Source organism: Labeo rohita, chromosome 7 (genome assembly GCF_022985175.1).
Source record: "Labeo rohita strain BAU-BD-2019 chromosome 7, IGBB_LRoh.1.0, whole genome shotgun sequence".
NCBI lineage: Eukaryota > Metazoa > Chordata > Actinopteri > Cypriniformes > Cyprinidae > Labeo > Labeo rohita.
The window spans coordinates 24,045,549-24,058,262 of NC_066875.1; the positions used below are offsets into that span (position 1 = coordinate 24,045,549).

Here is a 12,714-nt window from a genome sequence, read left to right on the forward strand (position 1 = left end):
AAAAAAATAAATAAATAATATAATAAGTTAATTCTTTATAAAATCTATTTAATCTTTATAAATAAATTAGACATGCTTTTGATTATTAAAATGTAATGAAACTATTAAAATGGAACCCAGAAAATTAATGAAAAACAGACTCACAGAATTTCATAAAAAATTAATCTGAATTTGAGAAAAATAGTAAAACGTATTTCATATGGCTTTAATGTAACTTTTTGTAAGTTTAATGATTTCAGTTAATTAGACATGCTTTTTGATTATTATTATTATTTTTTAAATGTAACCATTAAAATAGAGTCTGGAAAATTAAAAAGGAAAAAAACGGAATTTTGAAAAAAAAACAAAAAAACAACTATAAATAACTATAAACCTACATTTGGAAAATCTATTAATTTTTTTCCTGTTCAATGTTTTTGTTGTAGTATCGGTTCAGTAGTAGAATCGTATCAATGTCAAAATTTTGGTATCGTGACAACGCTGCTTGCTTTACATACAACCTAATAGAGACCAATAATAAGCAGTTCTTAGCAGTGCATGTAACTTATAAACACTTCAGAGTGAGCCCTTACCACAATTTACAAACATTTACTTAACTGTGATTACTATTAAACACGCAACTTTATTAGTTATAAAACTACTAAATCAGGTGCAATTGGTGGCACATTGTGATGCTTAAGATGTGACTGTTGCATACAACTAATGGCCTCATACTGATACAAGCTTCATTCAGTGGCTGCTTTGCAGATAAAAAGACACTGCTCTACAAAATAGCATCTATAAATAGCCGTGACTAAACTGTACTTCATATACCACAAAATCACGTGAGGGACAAAACTGTGTGCTAGTGTTTCCCTGTCTAAGAGCAGTTGACCCCCTCTCCATTCCTCACTTGACTTTGCTAACAGCTGCTAGTGCTATGTAGGTTAAACATTCCTAAAAGAGACACGTAGGCTAAAAATGCTTACAAAAGGACAAGGATTATCCTGTAATTTGTAAAAACAAATTACAAAGCTCAAATTACATCAGTTACGTTACACTTTACAGAACATCACTGAAGGCAATAAAATTATAGTATGAGGGATGTTGTTGACTGACTCAGAGTAACTAACAACGTTTAACGGCTACTGCTAGAGTAATCAAATCCTAAATAAAATGTAACAAGGATTTTACACAAAGAAAAATATTCAGAAAAAAGAAAAGGAGGAAAAAAGTAGTAAAGGAAGTCAGGAATAGGTAGTGAAGAAATGACAGAGTAATAGCAGTGGTACACTCACAGTGAGATGACAAGAGCGGATTCCAAGCGGCTCGACTCTAGATAACTTAACTGTCAAGATCTTCCGAGGGTCCCTTCATCCTCAAACGCCACACCCACACGTTAAATCATTCAGCCAATCAGCTCTCAGCACACATTTTAAAATAACTTGAGCTACCGTCAGCTGTCGGCCAGCACCTCCCCCTCGCTCCTCCTCTCAAGCACCAGCAAATACAATCTGTATTTTGTCAGAGGTATGGCTGGAATGAGATCGAACCCCAGTGCTGCTGAAGACTTAAACCAGCAGCTGGACTGCTTCACCTTCGGCACTACTAGTAAAAGAAGCACTACTGGACAACAACTGTTTGACCTGATAAGGTTTGAGAAGTCCAATACTAAATGACCAACAGACTTGGGTTACTGATTCCAAATTACAAGACAAAAATTGTAGTTAGTAATGTAATCAATTACATTTTAGGTCATATAATCAGATTACTTTTGGATTACTTTTAGATTACTTTTGACTAAACTTGTTTATCACATTGATTTAAACAGTACAATCTTGTACCATACTGACACTATAAAGAGTAAGAAAATATATACTATTTGTTGTTTTTAACATCATCAAGTGCATTAAACATTATATTACATCAAGGTTTCCCAAACTGCTGTTTGTGAAGAAACTGCAGGGGGTTTGTGAGTTTAATGAAAAGCTAATTAATTAATTACATCACAAAAATGTTAAATTAAAATAATTTGAAAAAATATAGATTTTATTTGTTTACCTGCAAGTAATGTGACCATAACTAACATCAGAGAACCATGAGCATACAAATGTGATACTTAATTATTAAATATTTTATTTTAAAATCTCAGGGGCACTTCAAGTAAATAAAAAAAAAAGTTTGTAAATTTGTGAATTTTAATGAGTTTGAAAGACAAAAGCTTTCCAAAGACATAGAAATACATGGTTAACCTACAGAGTGATAATTCAAATAAAAATAATTTGAAATCATTCTTTGGTCAAATGCTGTATCGCCACCTGACTAATAACTGATCTTTGCGTGAGTGTCCACAAACCTTAAAGACTTTCTGAATGTGGTAGGGTATTTTATAAAGGACACTTTAAAAAAAAAAAGATGAAAAAGAGGAATTAGGGACAATCAATAAATTATGAATAATTTATTGCTATTCTGTAAATATGTAATTATGTTATCCATAAAAAAAAAAAAAAAAAAAAAAAAAAAAACTGTAATCTGATTACAAGTATTTTAAAATGTAATTTAATCTAATTACAAGTACTTAATTTTTGGAATCTGATTACATAATCTAGATTACATGTAATCAGTTACTACCCAGCTCTGTTGACCAATATGCTAAGCATTCAAAATGAAGTAAGGAAACATATCTGTAAGTTACATTTTGACCACATTTTCCATTAAAATCAGTGGAGAAAACGAAAACTGTAATTCCACTAATCTGTTCGGACAAGATTTACCAGAATTTTGCCTGGATAAGTGGAGACGTACACAAAGACACTTGTCCTTTTCTCTATCATGTCACCTGTACCAATGTTGTATCGCAGGCAAATGTTTGCAGGGATGTTGCTGTAAATGACAGATTTCTTTGGCAGGCCTATTCTCTGAGTTTCCATTGTTACATCAGATCTTTAACTGTGTGATGAAGTGTTAGGAATGGATCTACAGTGACCTTGCATCAGTAACAAAGGCTCATTGATGTGCAGCATCTTTTAGGAATTTCTTACCTGGTTTTTATGTCGGAAAAGTTATTCAAATGTTTTATTTCCCTTTTTATTAAAACAAGATTTAACATGTAGGCACTTACTCTATTAACTTTCTGCAGACTAGTGGTAGGTAGAGCTGCCAGTGTCTTGTAGTCCAGTTTCAGTGGTCCAGTGCTCAAATTCTGTTGATAGAGGGTTAGAAAGAGTATGATGAATCACCACTGTTCATTCAAAGAACATGTTCAAAAATCTTCTAAACACTTTGGATTTTTCATTAAGTTTTCAGCATGAGGGATCTAAAGGGCTTCTAGTGCTCAGAGGTTCAAATATGACTCATTTGCTCATGTTCAGGGTGACGGCTGCTCCCGTGTTTCGCTCCTGGAGCCCTACTGTGGGCCGTAAAGACAGGGAGGGCATAAGGCCTCACCTCAGTTTCCTCCTCCAGCAAACGAGTTGCCTCCTCGCGCTCCAAGCGCATACGCTCCTTTACCAAAAGAGGGAAGGTAGGAGGGGGTGGGGAAATAAAGTTTACCCAATCACACACCCACACGCAGACACACATTGTGCCCACACAAATATGGACACACACACATTCCGATGGCATCCATTGCAATGAGATGGGAATGAGGTTTGGGTGATGGAGAATGGCAGATGAACAATAAAACCAGGGGACCATGAAGAACATATTTAATGAAATAGATGGAAATGAGTAGAAACAAAACGATGTTTGGAATGAGCAGCACCCAAGATCATTCAAAAGGGTTTGGGGGGGAAAAAAAAAAGGGGCAATAAGATAAGAGAAAGAGAGAAAGAAATAGACAGATCCACATATATTAGTTGTAGTTACAGAGAAGATTTGGAAGTGGTTGTCATCTTGGTAGCATATTCTTATTTTAATAGTAATCTGTTATAAGAAAGCATTTAGGGAAGGAAATCACTCACCACTTTTTCCATCTCCTCCCGTTCCCACTGGGACGTCTCCCTCGCCATCTCTACCTCCTGCAGGAAAGGTCAGACAGACAGATGTTATTTTTCCATCCACTACTGTGCTGTTCCTGCTCTGTGTGATGTATAGAGCTCACCTTCTGCATGATGTCAATCTCTTCAGGACTCAAGTCTCTGTCTACTGATGAGATGCTCTCCATACTGTTCTTACGAACAATACCTGCCGCAAACGGGTTTGCAATAACACCAGGGGATGCCTGAAAGAAATCAAATCAATAACAAATAAATACACAAAATATGTAGTACATACATGCATATTAGAACGATTTCTAAGGGATCAAGTGACACTGAAGACTGGAATAATGACTGATGAAAATTCACATTATTATTGTTTTTACTGTAATTTTAATTTAAATAAATGCAGTCTTAGTGACCACATTTTTGATCGGTAGCGTCATTCCTCATTTTATTGTATTTATAATAATTTAAGTGACAGATGGATGCCAGAGCAGATGTTTTCCTAAGCTGTATAACCAGATCTTTACCTCTATGCTTGCAGCATTTCTTGGGTCAAAGCCATCACACACAAGCATGACCAAGGAGTCACCGGCAGCACGCAAGACCCTCACTGCTTCCGTGTGTGTCATACCCAGCAGACTGTTGTTGCCCACCTCGAGAATACGCATTCCCACCCGTAGTCGGCCATCTCGTGCAGCAGCACCGCTGGAGCTCACCTACAGCAATTGTGGAGAAAATCAAGGACTTGTGAAGGAAGTAATGAAGTAACTACTAGAATCCTGCAGGTATTGAGTCTTAAGTTTTAGTTACCTTGGAAATGAAGATGCCCTCATCTGTGGGGTCAAAGGGGTTGCCTGCATGGCCTTTAGCACCACCCCTGATGCTGATGCCCAGCTTTTCTCCAGGCTGCTTGTGAATGACAATTTCCTACAAAGACAGGGATGTTTTAAGCCTTGTCTACACTACACTAATATATCTTAATTTGGAAACCCATCTTTTCCTCTCCATTTTGGCCTTACGTTGACACTGAGACACCATTTTTGTCAAGGAAAACATCTCCAAAGTGGATACATTTGAAAACGCATGAAAAACGTAGGTTTTTTATAAACAATAACATGTTTAGTCATGTGGCGCATGTTGTACCAAAAGATATCCGTTTTCGGTTTTCGGTTTTGTGCCTGTTATGTGCTATGTGCGACCTTGACATCAGTGAATGGTGAGATATTTTCCTAAATACAATGGTCATACTAAAATAACTGCGTGATGTTATGTCTGTTCTGTCCGTATCATCTCAGTGAGCTTTTTATGAGGATTTAGACATGCGCAGTAAGGCAAATTTAACAAACGACATTTCAGTGTGGATGAGAAACTTTAGGAAAATGCTAATGTGCACAGAAAGCGTTTTGAAATGAAAATGACATTTTTTTATGTATCCGGATTAATGCAGCCATAGCCTTAGAGCAGGGGTACCCAAACTCAGTCCTGGAGGGCGGATGTCCTGCAGGGTTTAGCTCCAACCTCCAATTAAACACACCTGAACCAGCTAAAAAACCTCTTACTAGGCATGCTAGAAACATCCAGGCAGGAGTGTTGAGGCAAGTTGGAGCTAATCTCTGCAGGACATCGGCCCACCAGGACCTAGTTTGGGCACCCCTGACTTAGAGGGTATGTAAAATTGTTCTGGTCTCATTAAGAGTCTCAAAAGGTTTTGAGATCATTACCAAAATTAGTACCAAATGTCTCTCACTGCAGGCCATTTTGGCAGATTAGGCAGAAAAATACCACATCTGATATTTAACAGATCTGACTGATCCAACTGCAACTGGCCATACTGCAGGTTTTGCTTACATGTTTCCTCTACTAATAAACGCGTGTATACCTGCATGCCAGGGGGCGAGGGATCTCTGCGCACAAGCATCCGGATCTCCTGCTTGTTGGAGAGCAGGGCTCTAACAGCTTCCTGGTGTGTGGCATGTCGTAGGTCGATGGTGTTCACCTCCAAGATACGATCACCCACACGAAGTCCACTCTGAGAGGCCAAGCCATTGGGGATGACCTACTCAGAAACAATAAGGTCAGAAATCTCTACTGACCACAAATCATGGCATTCATTTTTGACAAAAACCTGCATCATGCTACATATTTTACTGTACCTTTGAGATGAACACCCCTGGCTCATTAATTCCAAATGGATGGCTGGCATGGTCACTTCCCCCCTACAATGCTCAGACCCAGGGGACCACCTGCTTTGATCAGCGTCACCTCCTGTCCAGACACGAAATTCAGATATATGAAAAAGGAGTGTTGATTTTGCAGTAGGTCTGATACATGCAGGGAAAAATAATCTTTGAAATTAATCAATAATTATAAATGTGTTGTTTTTTTTTTTTTTTTTTACATTACCATTGAAAATTTTGGGGTTGGTAAGATATATTTGTTTGTTTTGTAATGAAAAGAAGTCTCTCATGCTCACCAACACTGCATTAATTTGAACACAAGTCTCACTAAAATTCAAATAATTGTTTCTTCAAAATATATTTTTAAAATGTAATTTATTCCTATGATGGCAAAGCTGAATTTTCAAATGATTCAAATCATTTAAATCATTGGCGCTCAAAAACATTTATTATTGTCAATGTTAAAAACAAGTTGCTTTGCGGCTACTTAAGTGCCGCACGTTAAAATCTTTCATTTTTCTTAATTTTCACAATTCAATTTTTCTGTGGAAACAGGATTCTTTGATGAAGAAAAGCTAAAAAGAATGGCATCTATTTGAAATAGAAATCTTTTGTAACTTTTGTAAATTTCTTTACTGTCACTTCTGATTAATTCTAATGTGCCCTAGCTGAATAAAGTATTAATTTCTTAAAATATGTGTCTCACTGACCCCAAAATTGTGAATGGCTGAATTTTTAGTTATTTTTTAGGTGCATCTTCTAGGCAAGTCTACACAACTACATCAAGTGGGCACGAATAAAAACATCAAGGGAACATTAATTATGTGCAAAAACAATAGAGTAAATTTTGAAAGGCCAAATCACAATCCTAACACAATTAATCCACTATACAATGTTCATACCGTGCACCATTTTCTCTGTTGAGTGAGGCATTAAAACAGCAAAATGAAGCTGTTATAAGATTAAACTGCAGCAAGCAGCATTTATCAGTTTTAAGAGCTTTTTATCAGTTTAAAATATTCCCTCAAACAGGGTGAAACACACACTTTCCTTGCAGGTTCAAAGTCATGCCTTTAGTTCCAGCGCTCACCTCAATGGGGTATTCATCTTCCATGGGGCAGTTGAGATGGTTTCCAAGGTGCTCATCTCCTTCCTCTTGCTCAGGTGAGTCAGACGGCTCTGGAGGAGGGGGTGAATGAGGTCGAGTTCGAGGGGAGGAGCCCCCTGCACTGGCCTGGTCCCGTTCGACCAGGAGGGTGATGGTGGGGGAGGTGCCGGTAAGCAGCGCTACTGCCTGGTCATGTCTGGCCTCTGTCATGTCTACACCATTGATCTGGAGCAACAGCCAAACACCAGAGGATCAGATAGGGCCAACATGCCCAGAATGGGCATACGAAAGCCCCTTATGCTGAGCTTGTGACGTCTTACGGACTCTTTAATTGCTATATGCAGCTGGGTTTTAAAGAACGTTAAGAGTCCAGGTGATAGTTGAGGGAAAAGTGTTCCTGATCTGCATCATGTGACAGTTAATGCTGAGCCCTCTCATGCATTGAAAGAGAAAGTGATTTCCACTTCACCTACATACTTGATTTTAACAACCAGGGTTCTCAGTGAAAAATCATGCGTTAAATCAAAACGTTAAGACACATTTGACCAGGGAAGTGAAACGAGAAGGGAATGTGCAATAGGAGAAAGAGGAAGTGGAGATGCTTTAGGTAGCAAGGTGACAGTGTGTTAAAGAAGGTATAAAAAGAGCAGCCTCAAGAAAACAGTGCCCAAACTCTAATACAGCTTGTCATGTTTAAACGTATTCCAGATATATCTCATATACTTTGATTAGAGGACCTTGCACTCATAAAAGTGAGCTTAGTCCAAAATTACAATTATAATTGTAACATGCATTTAAAAAGTTTGATTACAGCTGTACTAAAGTAATAAAACTCCTTTTAAACATGCCATGTAAACACGTAAAGGATTAGTCCACTTCCAGAACAACAATTTACAAATAATTTACTCACTCCCTTGTCATCCAAGATGTTCATGTCTTTCTGTCTTCAGTCGTAAAGAAATTATGTTTTCTGAGGAAAGCATTTCAGGATTTTTCTCCATATAATGGACTTTATTGGTGCCCTGATTTTGAACTTCCAAAATGTAGTTTAAATGCAGCTTCAAAGGGCTCTAAACAATCCCAGCCGAGGAAGAAGGGTCTTATCTAGTGAAATGATGTGTCTCTTTTTTTTTTTTCTTTTTCAAAAAATAAAATTTTGTATACTTTTTAAGCACAAAAGCTTGTGTAGCACAGGCTCTTGGATGCAAGTCCACAATGCTACAAATTAGTGATTGGTCGTTCTTGAACGATTCTTTCATTTTGAACAAATCTTTAATGTGACTCTGGAAGAACGAGTCATCTCGGGGAGTGATTCGTTCAGTCGCACATGCGCAACATCCATTAGGTTCTGTACTGGAATTAGTAGACCCAGGTAAACAATGAATGAATCTTTTCTGTTTCTTACCGCATTACATTTTTTTCTTGTTTGTAGTGTGATCAATGTTTGTGTAAGCAGTAGATGTGTTAGGGAAGTAACACGTAACATTTCAATTATATTTTGCTAAAATGAACGAAATGACTCGAAAAAGTTCATACTCAAAAGGTGAGACTCAAAGGTCCGAGTCAGTAAAATGATCCGAACTTCCCATCACCACTACGACTTACTTGCACTTTCTTAGTCTATGCACGTTGGCTTTGTAAACACTGGGTCTGTAGTTCCACGTGACCTTTCGACGTGATTCAATAGTATGTAGCGCCGTGAACGCGCATCCCAGAGCTTTTGTGCTTAAAAAGTAAAAAAAAAAAAAAAATTCCGAAAAAAAATTACAAGCATTTATGGTTAAAAAGTGTTTTTTTTTTTTGTTTGTTTTTTTTTTGAAAATGACAGGTCGTTTCACTACATAAGATCCTTATTCCTCTGCTGGGATCGTGTAGAGCCCTTTGAAGCTGCATTGAACCTGCAATTTGGACCTTCAACCTGCTGGCCACCATTAAAGTCCACTATATGGAGAAAAATCCTGGACAAAAACTTAATTTCTCTTGACTTAAGAAAGAAAGACATGAAAATCTTAGATGACAAAGGGGTGTGTAAACTATCAGGACATTTTAATTCTGGAGTGAACCAATCCTTTAACATGTTAATTAAACTACAAAAGGCCTAGGGATAGTGTGCTTGCTCAAAATATTTGATTATGCAAAATGTCCTGGACAGATGAACTGACTACATAAAAATGTACTTTGTACATAAAGCTACTGATTCATCGCATTAGCTAATGCCTTAAATACTACCCTTTAATTATGGGTCTTTAAATGCTACCCTTTAATTACAATCTGGCTCATGTCTTGACACACGATACGTTTTGTTGAAACTGTTCTAATGCTGCTGCATGTTTGTGCATTTTCACAAAAAATGCATAGCATTTGAGATTCTCTTTGCAAAGTCAAGGGACGTGGCCTAACCTGCCCTGCTTCCCATGTGAGGGAAGTCTATTCTTGATTTCTGGTTACTTTGTTTAGCAGTAAGAAGTTCCACCATGGTGACAAACAGAGGTCAGCACTGACCATTCAGTACCGCCGCTTACCACAGGGTGACAGAACGGCAGCTGCTATGGTAACGCATGCAGTTACCATGACAGCAGGCCCACAGAACAAGTCAAAAACCTCCCATCACCACACCCGACACCAAGCAGGCAAGAAGTGTGTTAGTGAAAACCCATGCAAGGACAGAGGGAGAAGAAGCAAAATCTCAAAATAAAGAGAGAGGGCTCAAGAGAGACAAAAAAGTTTTAAAGGATTATAATTGTTATAATGCTGAGTCACAGTACAAGCAAAGTTACTAGGAGAGAAGTTCACAATTACACACTGACATCACTTCACTGCACTGTGCTAAAACTAACTCTGACTAACTCACCCATGCAGTGATCTGGATAATAATGGCTTATTATAAGATTTCTCAAGACAATCATTCAGATCTAATACCCAGGAACAAAAAAAAAAAAAACTTTTATTAAAGGTATAGCTGACACACAAATGCAAATGTTGTCATTTACTCACACCCAAACCTGTATGATTGAAGTTTTTCCTTATAATGAAAGAGACTGGTGACTGTCAAGCTCTAAAAGGGACAGTTTGTGTGTTATATTCTGAAACCATGCAATAGCTTTGTGTAAAATACAGACTGAAATCAAGTCATATATAGATCTAGTGTATCCCAGCAGGTTATGATACCCAACACCTGGCATGACATGAACCAGACTGTAATACATGGGAATATGAATGGGTTTTAACTTTTGAGAGCTGCGTAAATGAGTCTTTCCCTCTCACAAAGGTATCATATGGCTTCAGGGGATTTAAAAAGCAGCCCATGATTGTTTGGATTACATTGATGGTGCTCTTTGGCATTTTTGGAGCTTGACAGATCCTGGTAATTTATGTTTTGCATGGAGAACAAGTGTGAAAAATGTGCTAAAACATCTCCTTTTGCATTCCAAGGAACAAATTCTGACAGGTTTTTAAATTACATGAAGTTGAGTAAATGATAATATTTACTATTTTTTTTGAGTGAAATACTTTTAACGCTAAAGTAAGTTGATAAACTACATCGAGAGAGAGAGAGAGAGAGAGAGAGAGAGAGAGAGAGAGAGAGAGAGAGAGAGAGAGAGAGAGAGAGAGAGAGAGAGAGAGAGAGAGAGAGAGAGAGAGAGAGAGAGAGAGAGAGAGATGGACTCACTGATATGACCCTGTCTCCCACGTGCAGGATATTGTCTCTGTGAGCAGCTCCTCCTTCAGCAATACGAGAGATGAAGATTCCCTGAGAGAAAGCAAAAAAACAATTAAAATAAATGAAAATCTCATCTCAATACTATTTTAAGGAATCCACACCAAGGACACATTTATTTGACCAAAAATACAGTCAAAAAGCTATAATGTGAAACACTAATAGAACTGTTTTCTAAAATAATACATCTTAAAATGCAATTTGTTCCTGTGCTGACAAGCCTCAATTTTAAATTTTTAAATATTAAATGATTTAAATAACTGAAAAGATACTTTAATAATGAAACTAAAACTGTCAGTAACACTCTTATTGTAACACAATGCTAAAATCACTTGCACTGCTGTATTAGCTGGTGACTTTTGGCTTCAACAGAAGCTGGCTTCAACATAGTTCAGTGCTCCTGTTCAGCTGTTAAGAGCTAGTCAGTATGCTGGTGTAACATGCTGCAATGCCACAAGCCTCTAAAGCAGAAATTATCCTGCTGACCTTATCTTAAAATTACCTGCCTTTCTTTTATCTGTATATTATATAGGCTTATTTAAAACTAAGGCTACGTAGTATTAAAAGAACAAACTATTTACGACCTTCAAGGGTACTTGATTCTACAAAGACAACTCTGACAACAGTTTAACAGATAGTCTTCAAACAGCCTTTGTCAGCACTGTCACAGTATGTTCTCTACAAGTGTGATCGGAACATTGCATGCCAAAGAATCAAAGTAGCAAACAGACCAGCAGACAAGTCAGTGAGATCTACTTGTTAGTAAAAACAAGCGCAAATGTTAAGCAGAAGGACAAAAACAGGACTTACAACTACTCAGCATAGACTGTGTGCATGTGCTAATGTGTCTCTTTCGTGAAAGTGGTGCAAAAATGTGGCCGTGTCAGAAAGATAGAGGGCAGTATGATGTGCATCTGCAGCGGAGATCCAAAAATACTTCATCCCCTGCCATTCTATAATCTACCGGCCGTATCAGGTGTCAGCCCCTGTAATTCTAATCACTGCAGCCTCGGTCTAGAGGTGCTGAGCAGCTCACGCACTTCATACACTTCTGTTAAATACGTTAAACATACGAAGAGAACGGATGACATGTCGTGACTTCCGTAAACCACACCACACAACCTGACACCGAAGCAACGACACACCATAAAATATTTACTACAAGGCAAGTCACGAGTGTATATGCAAGAGCGTCTTGTGTTTACCGTGTCTCCTACTCGATAAGGCGTTGACCCTTTCCCTCCAGCAATGCTGAACCCTAAACCTTTATCGTTGCGGACCAGACAAGTGGCTAGTCGCTGCATAGGTCCAGTGCTGACAGCAGGTGAAGCAGGGTCCAGGAGGAAAGGCAGCCCACTGGACCGTCTCTCCCGGGGGAAATAATCATCTTCTGGTCTCAACGGCGTGGTGGTGATGGCATTCTCTGGTTCAACCATGCGTTCCCGCAGAACGGTCATAACCACAGCCGCTCCTGAGTTGCGCAAGGCCTCGACAGCTGTGTGATGCTCTGCACCGTGCAAGTCCACTCCGTTCACCTGTGACCAGATGGATACAAGGACGGCAGATTGAAAACAGCATGAGTGACTGGTTCTGTATGGGGCAACTAAAAAGAGAAAATGATAACAGATGTTCACCTCAAGAAGTTTGTCTCCCACTTTGACTCCAGCGCGAGCTGCAGGACCTTCTTCTGACACTCTAGAGATGAAAATACCCTGAAAAGAACATTATCAGTACATTAAAACACACACA

At 38.3% G+C, this 12,714-nt stretch overlaps 1 protein-coding gene across 1 annotated transcript in view; it reads right to left on the bottom strand.

Moving 5' to 3' along the window:
* Positions 1-12,714, bottom strand: part of scrib (scribble planar cell polarity protein) — an 87,758-nt gene that overhangs the window by 22,930 nt on the left and 52,114 nt on the right. The window contains 13 exon segments of the mRNA XM_051114800.1: positions 3,101-3,181; positions 3,427-3,483; positions 3,942-3,998; positions 4,082-4,201; positions 4,490-4,678; positions 4,773-4,889; positions 5,842-6,018; positions 6,116-6,178; positions 6,180-6,227; positions 7,230-7,472; positions 10,918-10,998; positions 12,171-12,500; positions 12,600-12,677. Coding sequence (XP_050970757.1) covers positions 3,101-3,181; positions 3,427-3,483; positions 3,942-3,998; positions 4,082-4,201; positions 4,490-4,678; positions 4,773-4,889; positions 5,842-6,018; positions 6,116-6,178; positions 6,180-6,227; positions 7,230-7,472; positions 10,918-10,998; positions 12,171-12,500; positions 12,600-12,677 — 1,641 coding nt within the window.